The 12,970-nt window shown below is 41.9% G+C and overlaps 1 protein-coding gene across 1 annotated transcript in view; it reads right to left on the reverse strand.

Moving 5' to 3' along the window:
• Positions 1 to 1,620: 1,620 nt before the first annotated feature.
• LOC126457938 (odorant receptor 43a-like) overlaps positions 1,621 to 12,970 on the reverse strand; it is a 96,103-nt gene continuing 84,753 nt past the window's right edge. The window contains exons 6-7 of the mRNA XM_050094662.1: positions 3,980 to 4,135; positions 1,621 to 1,753 (exon numbers count right to left, since the gene is read on the reverse strand). Coding sequence (XP_049950619.1) covers positions 1,691 to 1,753; positions 3,980 to 4,135 — 219 coding nt within the window. The 3' untranslated portion in view covers positions 1,621 to 1,690. The remainder of the gene's footprint in view (positions 1,754 to 3,979; positions 4,136 to 12,970) is intronic.

The following is a 12,970-nucleotide window of genomic DNA, read 5'->3' on the forward strand; positions in this document are numbered from 1 at the left end:
CATCCACAAAGAAACAAACACGGTAGCTCTACAGACGTCCATTGGAGAGAAATCCTGGCCTCTCTGTGATAAAGTGGATGGGCTGTGCAATACAGTAGCTGGCTTAGAAACTATTGGCACCACGACGCCCTGTCACTGTCACCGCCATCCTGTTCTTCTCACCATCCTTGAGGAATCAGATTCCGACCATGGCTAACGACTGCCCTGTTATGGCCGCTGATGAATGTCAGTGTAGAACTACCCACTTGATAGGTGTCGACCATTGTAAACCACAAATGTTGGTGCCTAATGTAGTCAGTATGTATGTCACCTATTGCCTGCAACTTGAACTAACACCATTAGAGGATGGTATGGGACGTCAGGTCCCACCGCCACACCTTCAACGTACACTCTACTGATGTCTTTGAAATGCCATCACAGTAGAATAGAACGCTTTTACCATCCACCAAGCCAGTAAGACCGTAATCCATTGGTGACGCTCTACTTCAAACGTCCAAAAAAAAAAAATTACAGCCCCAGCAGTTAGTAATTTTACTCTTGATGACGATGGCATAGCTAGACATCGAAAGCTCGAGAATTTTATAGCAACTGACGCAGCTTGAAAACCGAGAAGATTTTATCCAAAAAATCTCTGCAAGTTCTGGTACCTCAACTATTCGTTCACTGGGAGCAGTGAAAACTTATGTGATCCAAAATCTATTATAAGTGCCACGATGACTGACAAGTGTTGCATGATGACTTTATATCTTTACCTCCTTAACAGTTCGCAATGGAAATGGGCGTTTTGGTCGGTAACTTGGTTGCAAGAAATCAGTAAACTTACGAATCATCGACCCATCAACTTCAACAATATTAAAAAAGTGGGTTATGCACTTCCATCTTTACTTACGTCCATCCAGTCCTTCTGAAAATCCACTTTTGTTATTCGTCTTAGGAGGCCCAGGTCTTTTGTCACATTCCAGACATGACTCGTGCCTAACTGGGAATGCCACACGATTTGGTTCAAAACGCTTTGCATGATGAAAAAAGACGGCGCGCTAACGGAAGCACGAGACTTATTGACACGCTGGACCGTTGTTACAGAGAAAAATGGATATTATATTCAAGGCTTGTGAAACCATCTTATGAAATAAAGAGAATTGCCGTATGAGAATTGTTTAAATGACCCTCATAAGAATAAATATACCTGATGGAACCTTTACTATTCTCATAAACAGTTTAACAGTAATCCTATCGAAACTTAAAAGCATTTTTGTAAGAGAAAAATAACGTCGGTGTTTTATGTAATTTATTATGCTTGCATTTTCCATCCATTTCGTCAAGAAGATTCTAAGGTATAGAGACATGTTACTTTTATGTACACGGGAGACATATGGTGGCATACGTTATCAAATTATAAGTAAATACTTAGTCTACAATTCGAAAACAGCTTTACAAATAAAAATTTTAATCATAGCGACGAACAAACTGCATTATAAGAAAATTAAGTAAACTAACACCATCTCAACTGATATATTAACTTGCAGTATTTTAAGAATACATCGCATATATTATACATAACATTAGAGTTTAAAAATTATTTTTAGAGTGCTTTCGATATCAGTAATTAACCGTGAAAGATCATGAAAAATTATGTGCGAGTCCAGTAGTAGCCAGGTATGTTGGTTGTCTTCTTGAATATAACGCGTATTTATCCCTCAGGACGACGAGAATGATACAACAAATTTATAAGCGTGTATGAACCGTTAAGAGCCTGTGAACAAAAATATACATTACTGTTTTATTATCAGCGGTTATTCATAACCATTCACATCAAACGTAGGAAACTGAATTGAATGGTAAGTGACATGAACGAAAATACATGCTCGATCTAAATTTAATATTTAAAAGTAAAAAGCAAAGCTCAGAACAAGATTTTCAGACAAAATTAATGACCAAAAAGTAATCGTTTTTTCACTACTGAAACTTAGGAAAGAGGCTAAGAACGAATCATTAAAAATAAGGAAGCGTACCACCTCAATCACATTTACCAATCTCAGCTGTTCCTCAATTCCAATGCCACTAATATCTTTATCGTTCTCTTGAGCAACGGTGTGAGAAGAACTTCTAGATCTTCCGTTCTAAAAGTTAATTTAAAAAGGAGTTCAGCGTTTCTGCTTTTGCTGTGTTGCCCTCAATTTCTGTTCCTGTATCAGCTATCAATTTCTGGACAATAACTTTGACATGATTTATAGCTCTTCGGATATTTAGAGAGATCTGAGAGTGGTTGTATTTGAAGGCTTCACATATTACTTATACTCCTATAGCGCAGTAATCGCTATTTTTTTACAAGTTTCGTTACAGGCACTGGATATCATCGAGGGTTCCTGCAACATGATCATTTACTGGCTAAAAATCTATCAAGTGATCAACAAGGATTCTCTATATAATCCATACTTATGTTAAACGCTCCTGCCCATAGCTAAATGTTCCGGTATCCTCTTGAAGGTATGACACTACTGTCTCTTTATCTTGTTTACTGAACATGTAAATCTCTCTTGTTGTTTAACTGTCCTTTGTGCTTTTGTAATCATTGTCGGTACAACCGACTTACAATCACTGACACTAGTTTCAGAGTGTCATGTTCGCTCTGAAGAGATCTAACATATTTCCGACATTATTAAGCTTCCAAAATTCTAAATAGTTTTCTGAGAATACGTTTAGTATTATGTCGTAAGATTTCTCGTCCCATTAACCACCGACAAAACTGTAAATACTCTAATCGATTATTGTATGATTTACCACACAATGCTTAATGACGTTTCCTTTTAAACAGAACGTCAACAGCCAGGCGGCACAATGATTAAGGGAATGCATTTCCATTTGGATGTACTAGACCCAGTCTAGATTTAGGTTTTCCGTTATATTAATGAAAGCGAATTCAGGTACAGGTCCTTTAAAGAACAGACGGCAAATTCACATATCCGTCCATCCCAATTCGATCTTCTACAACAGCACCACGCGAAATGTACCGTGGTGCCAGTAGAGTCGTTTCGTAGTCGGTCGCACATGCCGATTCTCTAAACTTTCTCAAGTGTTTCACGAAAAGAACGTCTTCTTCCCTCCGGAGTTTCCCATTTGAACTCACTGAGCATTTCCCTATTACTCAATTTTTGATGAAAATCACTAGCAAAAAATATAACACCACACTTCTGAATTGCTTCGGCGTCTTCCTTTAATCCGACCTGACGGTGGTCCCAAACACTCAAGCAATCCTCAACAATGGGTCGCACGAAAGGTCTGTGCGCGGTTTCTTTCACAGATGAGTTGCCATTTCTTCGAATTCCATCTATAAAATGAAGTCGATCATTCACTTTTCCTACAACCTGCCTTATTTTTTTGGAACATTTCATGATTATTTGCATCGTTACGCCTAGACATTTCATCGACGTTACTCTGTCAAGCAAAACAGAACAAATGATTTATTCGAATATCACAAGATAATTTTCCTTCTCACCTGTCATTAACTTATATTTTACCACATTTATAACAAACTGTCACTCATCACATCAAATGTAATCTCTGTATCCACCTGCAGTCACTCAACGACGACGCTTTCCCGTAGTCTACAATACCATCACCAAGCAGTCTTACATTGCTGCTCAACAAGAGCGGTCCTCCCACCTTTTCCCGAGGCACTGGTGATGCCTCTAACGAACACTCGCCATCCAGGATAACGTACTGGTTTCTATAACTTACGAAGTTTTCGAGTCGCTTGCATATCTGAGAACCTATTCCACATTCTGGGTCTTGCATTTGCTCCTTCACTTGTGACGTTATCGTTTACAGACTGTGAATCCCTATGTCCCATTCCCTTTGCATTTTCTTCCTTCCTCCCTGTCTTCTCTCATGTAGGGACATCTCATGTAAATCGCTAATAAATTGTGAAGTAAAGTGGACCACAGACGAATTTGACAGCTGAGAAGAGTTGCAGAGCTACCTGTAGGAACGTTGACCTTGACAGCTTGGCAGTGCCGCCCAGTTTGATCTGCAGCGGGTGTGACGCCATCAACATGAACTTGAGGAGCGGCTTCCTGAAGGAGATGTCTGCGTCCAACCACTCACAGCTGAAGCCCGCATGGACCAAGTTCTCGCTCTGAAACGGGGGAAAATTGTTGTCTATTCGAGCTGCAGTTGATTTTCTGAAAATTTCGCATGTAGTCCAGTGAGACATAAGTTATCAAGAAAAAACAAAAGCCAGTGTTGCGGATTATACAGAGTATACTCCTCTAACAAATCAGTGCTGACGGCAGATGTTGTTAACTAAACACGTGAGCTGAGACAGATGGAAGACATAGAATCTCACAAGTCGAGTTGCAGTAGATATGGTCTGTAAGTACTGGTGATTCGGACAACCGAATGAAAATGATGGGTTCAGTCGGTTGTTGGAAAACAGTCATCTCATTCAGTTTTAATTTTATGTGCTGGTTGGATTAGTAATTCATTCTAGTGAGTGAAAGCAGTCTATGGGAACAAATGAATGAGAAAAATCGATTCTGTCGATTATAGGTTGACATATCGGTGGAACTATTAACTCATCAAAATATTCAAATGTGTGAGAATTCCTAATAGGCCAAACTGCGGAGGTCACCGGTCCCTAGACTTACACACCACTTAAACTAACTTAAAATAACTTATGCTAAGAACAACACATACACCGATATCCGAGGGAGGACTCGAACCTCCGGCGGGAGGGCCCGCGCAGGCCGTGAAATGGCGCCTTAAACAGCACGGCCACTCCGCGCGGCTATTAACTCTTCCCTTTGAGTGAAACCAGTCTGTGGGAACAACTAAATGGGAACAGTCGACAGAAGTTGATTGTAGTATTACGTGCGCTGGTAGGTAGCGTGCGAACTGCAAGTGGTACATTCAAGAGGACAGCCTTGCAAGAGTCTTGAAAGAGTAAACGGTTCCGAATAAAGCAGCGTGCTAGTGTAAAGGTGACGAATTTAGGTTTACTGGCTCTAGGACCGAGCGAGGTGGCGCAGTGGTTAGACACTGGACTCGCATTCGGGAGGACGACGGTTCAATCCCGCGTCCGGCCATCCTGATTTAGGTTTTCCGTGATTTCCCTAAATCGCTCCAGGCAAATGCCGAGATGGTTCCTTTCAAAGGGCACGGCCGACTTCCTTCCCCGTCCTTCCCTAATCCGATGAGACCGATGACCTCGCTGTCTGGTCTCCTTCCCCAAAACCAACCAACCAACCTGGCTCTAGGGAGAGTAATTATAACTGTTTTGTCTTTGGTCGTAACTTCACATACAGCACTTTTTCTCCTGAAACGAAGTTCTCCTATCCAAATAAAAAGCAACACACAGCTAGACGGAAAGATTGCATCATGGCATTGAAGAGGAATACAGCTAATGGCAAGAAATCGACTCCTGCAACACATTATCGCGTTTTTAGTCGTCATTTCATCAGTATTTTGGCCACAAGAGAAAATGGCAACCCAGGATATGAACCAAGATTGCACATGACATCAAAATTATCTTGACTAGAGTTTGTAATGGATGATATTACTGTGAGATTCAAAAGAAGAAAAGTGAGAGACACAGCAGGAAAGAACAATCTGCAGGGAACTACTACGATGTACCTCTTAATGAATCTAAAACGCTCCAAGCAAGTACCCACGTGGAGTATGGTAATGTAAATCCTTCTAGCAGGACACACAGTTCGATATAACATTAGCTTCACTTTCATGTTCTCTCGCAATATTCGAGAAGGGTCACAGACCACCTCTTTAATCTTTTCAAATTTGCCAGATATGTTCATTAACACACAGTTGATCCGTTCTGCAGATTTAACAGGTTGTGTGTGGTTTTTGCTGTGAAACATGTCCTCAGTTTTTTCGCCTTGCAGTGAAAAAAACCTAGAATTTCCCATTGTTGCAAAATGATTGTTTCAGAAAAATATCTTTCTCTATTAATGAAGCAGCATAGTGCAGCAATATATTCACCGTATCCCGACAGGGCTGCTTCACACTAATATTCACCTTCGATAACCTGTCTGTCACGACCTGTCTGAAAAAAAATGAGATACCGCACATGCTGCTTATTAACGTTATACAGACGACATTTTCATATTACATAATTCTAGTAGACATATTTTCACAACTTGCTTTGATTTTAAACGTATAAAGTTTCTGTTTAACACATGCTTTTCTTAAACGTTGGCTGGACACTTCCTCTCTCTACATTTCCTTTACTACGGACGCTGGTTACTGCTTTGGAGGTCTATGTCTTTCACCGTAGTGGCATACCTAAAATATGAAAAGTCGCATTTTACTTTCTCGTAGCATAACATAAATAAGGCTTGTAATATAGGACGCCATAGCCACGACAGACACTGGAATACAGTGCCCTCTCGGTCTCTTATTGATAAAGTTTTCCTCTAGTGCTGCTTGAGGCGGGTACTCGCTATCACAAATCCTGCATTCGCACGCTCATGACGGATTAAAACTATGTCCCGGACAGAGACTCGAATCAGGGACCTTTGCTTCTCGAAAGGCAAAGGTCCCAGGTCAGAGTTCTGGTCAAGAACGCAGTTTCAATTCGCGAGACACAAAAACGGCAAAAATAATGAAGAAGGTAAAGGTATAAATCTGACTAATACAGGAACGAACAAATCCAAAGATAGAACGTAAAAGGAAAGGGTTCGAATGGTGATCACGGAAACACCCCGTACACATAAACAGAGAATCAGATTTTCTACAATAAGTGTTCCTTGTAGAATTATCTTATACAGTTGTCACGTGCTTGATATGTTGAGAATAAAATTTTACCTAATTTAAGCATCTCTGTTATTATATTATTCCTTTTCCAAAATAAGAGTGTCGAATCAATTTCAGTTGTGAGCTTACAGGATGTAAAACTCAAGTGCACTGTGAGCCGTGCGTGGCTCGTGTTCGTGCCATATCTGGTTTGACATCCTGTTTTTACTGTACTACCACCTCGTTATGTTAATTTCAATTACTGGTGTCACTGAGTTGCCGCTGCCACGAGTGGTGATTGTTGCCGCTTATCGATATAAGCCCTGGCGTATTATCTTTGGTGACTGCTATTACTTCCCGGTTGTCATGTGTTCGGAGTTAGTTCGGATCTGCCAGTCAGTTGGCAGTGTTTGACTTAGGACGCGGCAGAAGTTCAGTCGGGGAGCGGCTGCAGTGAGGTCCGGACAGCCATGACTTGCCCGACCGTTGCCGATACATATCACTTGAGTCATGACCACTTTGGTTGGTCGTCGGACGGTCGTCTTGCCGGATGACGTGTATGTTGGCCGGCGATCGCTTATGGGTTGCCTGCGTGTGCCGACTCGTAATTCGTCCTTGTTATTGCACAGTCGCTGCCATTAGTATTGTCTAGTCCTTCGTGCAAGTGTTCGTGAAACTGTGTGTAGCTTGTGATGTCGACTGCTCAGTTATGTTCGTGCTGTATCAGTGCTGATGTGTGGCAGTCGGTTGGTTGGTGTGGATCAGCCAGGAAATCTCTGCGCGGCGCAGTGGGCCAGGCCCGCTGGCGGTCTCTACGCAGTGTCGGAGTGTGTGGGAGCTGTTCCGATTGCTACGAGGTTCGTGGTTGATCAACCCAGGACGTCAAAGTTGAGTGGTGATTTAATTACTGAAGCCAGACTGTTCAGATTGTACCGTTGGTTTTCATGGTTGACTGTTGAGGGTATTCCCGTGAGCAGCAGCGAGTGATCGAGTTGGCGAAGGTTTGGCCACCATCCTGTGGAGTTTAGCAGTATTTTGGATATTTGGAGTCCAAGTGCATCAGCGGGATTTTCTGCCTTGTCGCCGTCAGCGTTCCGGTCACCTGCCCTGCCCTCTGACGTAAAATTCATGCAGTGTCTTTCCCTCACCGTGTTGTCGCTGTCCAACACGTGTGTGTAGTTTTGACAGCTTATGCATGCTTGGTTGTGGGCGGCTACGCCTTTTACGTTTTGGCTTTGGTGTTCCTTGTGCACCGGTCGGGTGGAAAGCAAGTTGTCTTGTCGGTGGGTCCGCTGACTTTCTCTTGGTTCGGTTGCCGGTGGATCAGATACAGTTGGGCCGACTACCTGTCTCCCCTAAGCGAACGTTAGTATTGCAAGTGCAGACCGACCCCCGGAAACTTCTGAGCGCCGCTGGCTGTACTGCCTTTTCTTATTAGTGTTTGATTGTGTATTTTAATGGCTTATAGCCCATGGTTTGAATTTGTATGCTTTTAGTTGGGTTTTAAACCATGGGCCTTCAGCCGCTTTAAAATTTAAATTCCTTACTTGTTAACTCTTAGATTGTTTGGGCCTTCAGCCTGTGTAAAATATTGTTGAAAGATAAAGCTATGGGCCTTCTACCTACTAAAAATTATTTTAGTTGTTTTAAGTAATCGGCCGTCAGCCGTTTTCAAATTATAGTTCTTGTCTTTCAAGTATCAGACTGTGTGGGGCCTTCAGCCTAATTGAAGATTAGGCCTTCTACCTTGTGTTTTGTTTTTTAAATTACACTACTGGCCATTAAAATTGCTACACTATGAAGATGACGTGCTACAGACGCGAAATTTAACCCACAGGAAGAAGATACTGTGATATGCCAAAGATTAGCTTTTCAGAGCATTCACACAAGGTTGGCGACACCTACAACGTGCTGACATGAGGAAAGTTTCAACCGATTCCTCACCAGCGTTGCCTGGTGAAACGTTGTTGCGATGCCTCGTGTAAGGAGGAGAAATGCGTACCATCACGTTTCCGACTTTGATAAAGGTCACATTGTAGCCCATCGCGATTGCGGTTTCTCGTATCGCGACACTACTGCTCGCGTTGGTCGAGACCCAATGACTGTTAGCAGAATATGGAATCGGTGGGTTCAGGAGTGTAATATGGAACGCCGTGCTGGATCCCAACGGCCTCGTATCACTAGCACTCGAGATGACAGGCATCTTATCCGCATGGCTGTAACGGATCGTGCAGCCGTGTCTCGATCCCTGAGTCAACAGATGGGGACGTTTGCAAGACAACAACCATCTGCACGAACAGTTCGACGACGTTTGCAGCAGCATGGACTATCAGCTCTGAGACCATGTCTGCGGTTTCGCTTGACGCCGCATCACAGACAGGAACGCTGGAAATGGTGTACTCAACGACGAACCTGTGTGCACGAATGGCGAAACGTCATTTTTTCGGATGAATCCAGATTCTGTTTACGGTATCATGATATCCGCATCCGTGTTTGGCGACATCGCGGTGAACGCAGATTGGAAGCGTGTATTCGTCATCGCCTTACTGGCGTATCACCCGGCTTGATAGTATGGGGTGCCATTGGGTATACGTCTCAGTCACCTCTTGTTCGCACTGACGGCACCTTGAACAGTGGACGGACGTTACATTTCAGATGTGTTACGACCCGTTGCTCTACCTTTCATTCGATCCCTGAGAAATCCTACATTTCAGCAGGATAATGCACGACTGCATGTTGCAGGTCCTGTACGGGCCTTTCTGGATAAAGAAGATGTTCGACTGTTGCTCTGGCCAGCACATTCTCCAGATCTCTCACCAATTGAAAACGTCTGGTGAATGGTGGCCGAGCAACTGGCTCGCGACAAAACGCCAGTCACTACTCTTGATGAACTGTGGTATTACGTTATGTTGAAGCTGCATGGGCAGCTGTACCTGTGCACGCCATCCAAGCTCTGTTTGACTCAATGCCCAGGCGTATCAAGGCCGTTATTACGGCCAGAGGTGGTTGTTTTGGGTACTGATTTCTCATGATCTATGTACCCAAATTGCTTGAAAATGTAACCACATGTCAGTACTAGTATAATTTATTTGTCCAATGAATACCCGTTTATCATCTGCGTTTCTTCTTGATGTAGCAATTTTAATGGCCAGTAGTGTAATTCTACCTGCAGTCTTAAATCATGGGCCTTCAGCCGTCTTTAAATTAACTTGTTTTCCTCTCAAGTGTTACATTTGTTGGGCCTTCAGCCAAGTTATAGAACTTACTTACGTGAGGCCTTCTGCCTTCTAAATATTCTGAGTCTGAATTTATGTTAATTTCTTTCAGCTGTTTTTAAATTTAAGTGGTTGTGCCCTTAAGGCATCAGATAGTGTGGGCTGTTCAGCCGGTAACTGCGTTCAAAACAATTTTTACTGTATTGTTTGGACAACTGAATAAAGTTATATGTTTTTAAGTGTAACTGACAGCCCCTTTTGGCCCCTTTTCACAATTCCAACTACCTGTTCTGTCCTGCGGACTCAAGCAGGGTGTTACACACTGATACAAGAGAAAAGGCGTAAGAATCGTAATCTGTGGAAAACAACCAGAAGAAGGTATAACAAGGCAAGACAAGTATTGAGACGTTAGGGAATATTCTCCATGCTGCTATACGGATTCATAGAGTGAAAAAGTTGTAGATGACACTGATTTGAAATATAAGCAACAGCAGGATGTAATGCTACTCTCAGGTTAAGTAATTGACGCAACAGAGGAAGGTGTGGCAGGAATCATCAATCGAGACACAAGACTGCTGATTTAATCTATGTAGAGTGCTGTGGGGACATACGAAGATTATGTGTCATGCAGCAGCTGTCTGGGTGATATTTTATATCACAGCATCTGGCTGTAAATAATGATCCAAGTGAACATGAGTAGACCACATTAAACCGTTAATTTTTGTAATTTTTAATATGTGATGCTAAATACAGTTGATCCTTAACAGGCGTGAGAGGATTACCCTTAATTTTGATCCATTAACACGACGCCTAATAGGTCATTCAAATAATAACTTAAGCAAATGTTGTTTTGGGGTCAGTACTACAACAAAATGAATGAACTCTAAAATTATTAAGTTCTTTAAATGTCTGGGTTAATTCTGACTGGAAATAAAAAAGTGATGCATCATAATTATTTGTCGACAGGCTTTAAAACAACAATTTAGATTTAGTGTCGCATCACTCTTTATCAATGCTGCATTCATGATACTGCAAGAGATACAGAAGCTCTGCTTTTGATCGCTGTACCGATCATTTAATCTATTGTGTTTTAGTGGGATAATTATAATTTTTGGAAATTTATTTTTGTCATTTCTGATAAAAGAAATAGAAGAGCTTTCAGATCTGTTGAAAAGATTCGAGACAACCGCGAACCGTATTCGACCTTTCCTGCAGGAAGTTAACCTTGAGTCAGTTGTTATGGTACGGTCTGAATCGAGGTATACCACGTTATTGTTTTCAGTTATCGGCTTTGCTACATTCATAACGGAAAAGGAGCGTTTATATTTTTTTCATAGACAATTGTTCATAACGTTTGCCTCCTTCACTAAATTCAAAACATTAAAGAATTCATATTTTTCATAAAAAATTGTTCATCATATTTTTCCTGCAGAATGTAATTTAATGTTGAAATTTAACACATATCCAGCATTGCACTAAAGTAAATTAGATAAGCTCTTTTTTATATGAACTGTTGTTAGCCACTAGTGGCTATTTGTTCACCTATAAAAGCAACGCTCAGAAATATTAAAGGATGGTGTTACACAACGATTATTTAATGGAGCTCCAATGTAATAATAGACTTCAGTAGTATTATTTAAAATGATCGCTCTAACAGTGCCAACTCCAATACAAACGGAGTGTATTAACGGGACAGCGCATGCTTCCGTGAAACACATCGCTGTGTAATGTGAAACATTTCTTTCACTTCCTAAGTGAAGTCGATAAATGTATATACCATTAGCCTTAAATGCTGTTTACTGCTTTATCTACCACAAACAATTGATTTTGTAGGTATTAACATATTCCTCCGGTAAGTATGAATACCATTTCTGTGGAATTAATTTTTCACTCTTCAGCGGAGTGTGAGGTGATATGAAGCTTTCAGGTAGATGAAAACTGTGTGCCGGACAGAGACTTGAAGTCTGGACCTTTGAATTTTGCGTCCAAGTGCTCCACAGACTGATCTACCTAAGCACAGTTCCAGACCTGTCCTCGCAGCTTCATTTCCACCACTACCTCAGCTCCTACCTTCCAAAACCAGTTTTAACCTAACAGAAGTTTCATATCAGCGCACGCACGGCTGCAGAGTGAAAAATTCATTCTGTAAACATCTTCCAGGCTACGGCCAAGCCATGTCCCCGCGATAACCGTTCTTTCAGGAGTGCTTGTCCTGCACATTTTGCAGGAGACCTTCTGTGAACTTTGAGAGGTAGGAGGTGAGGTCCTGGTTTATGTAGCTTGGGTAGATCAGTGAGCACTTGCCTGCGAAAGGCAAAGGTCTCGAGTTTGTGTCTCGATCCGGCACAGACTTTTAATCTGCCAGGAAGTTACCATTTTTATGGTTCTAAGTCTCTAGGCTTGAGAAATCAGCGAACAACTGCGTAATAGTCACTGCTAAATATTCATATATTTGCAGATGCTCTTTGAGACTCTCGTCTCCTCAGCATTCATCTTGTGTTTAGCATTTCGCGCCTGTGGAGAGACTGAGAACTTTAGAAATTGACCACTTGAGAAGAGCATGTAGAATTTTCCGACTTGACTGTGTAAGAAACGCAGAAACACGAGAAAGGACGCAGATTCATTATAGCATTATTACTAGAATAGGAGAGAGACAGGAAGCTTGGTTAGGGTATGTCAAGAGAACGAAAAAACAAGTGGCCAGAGAGAACACTTCACGACAATCTCCTGGAAGGAAAAGACGAGTAAGTCCTTGATAAAGTATCTAAGGAGTATCAAAGGGGGGATGGAGAGTGGAGATATAGAAGAGGATGAGGAAAAAATGGAAAGATCGAGCCGTTTACGGACAGAGTTGGGAATGTGGCGACGCTGTACAAGTCATGCAGCAAGGAGAATATTAACCGCTTACAGTCCACTTATTGGATGACTTGTGAGGTATGCAAATGACGAAAAGAGGTTATGGACTTACTTGAATGTGGGGGGCAGATTATTTCCTCTGTTTTTATTGG

Source organism: Schistocerca serialis, chromosome 1, assembly GCF_023864345.2.
Source record: "Schistocerca serialis cubense isolate TAMUIC-IGC-003099 chromosome 1, iqSchSeri2.2, whole genome shotgun sequence".
Classification (NCBI taxonomy): Eukaryota; Metazoa; Arthropoda; class Insecta; order Orthoptera; family Acrididae; genus Schistocerca; species Schistocerca serialis.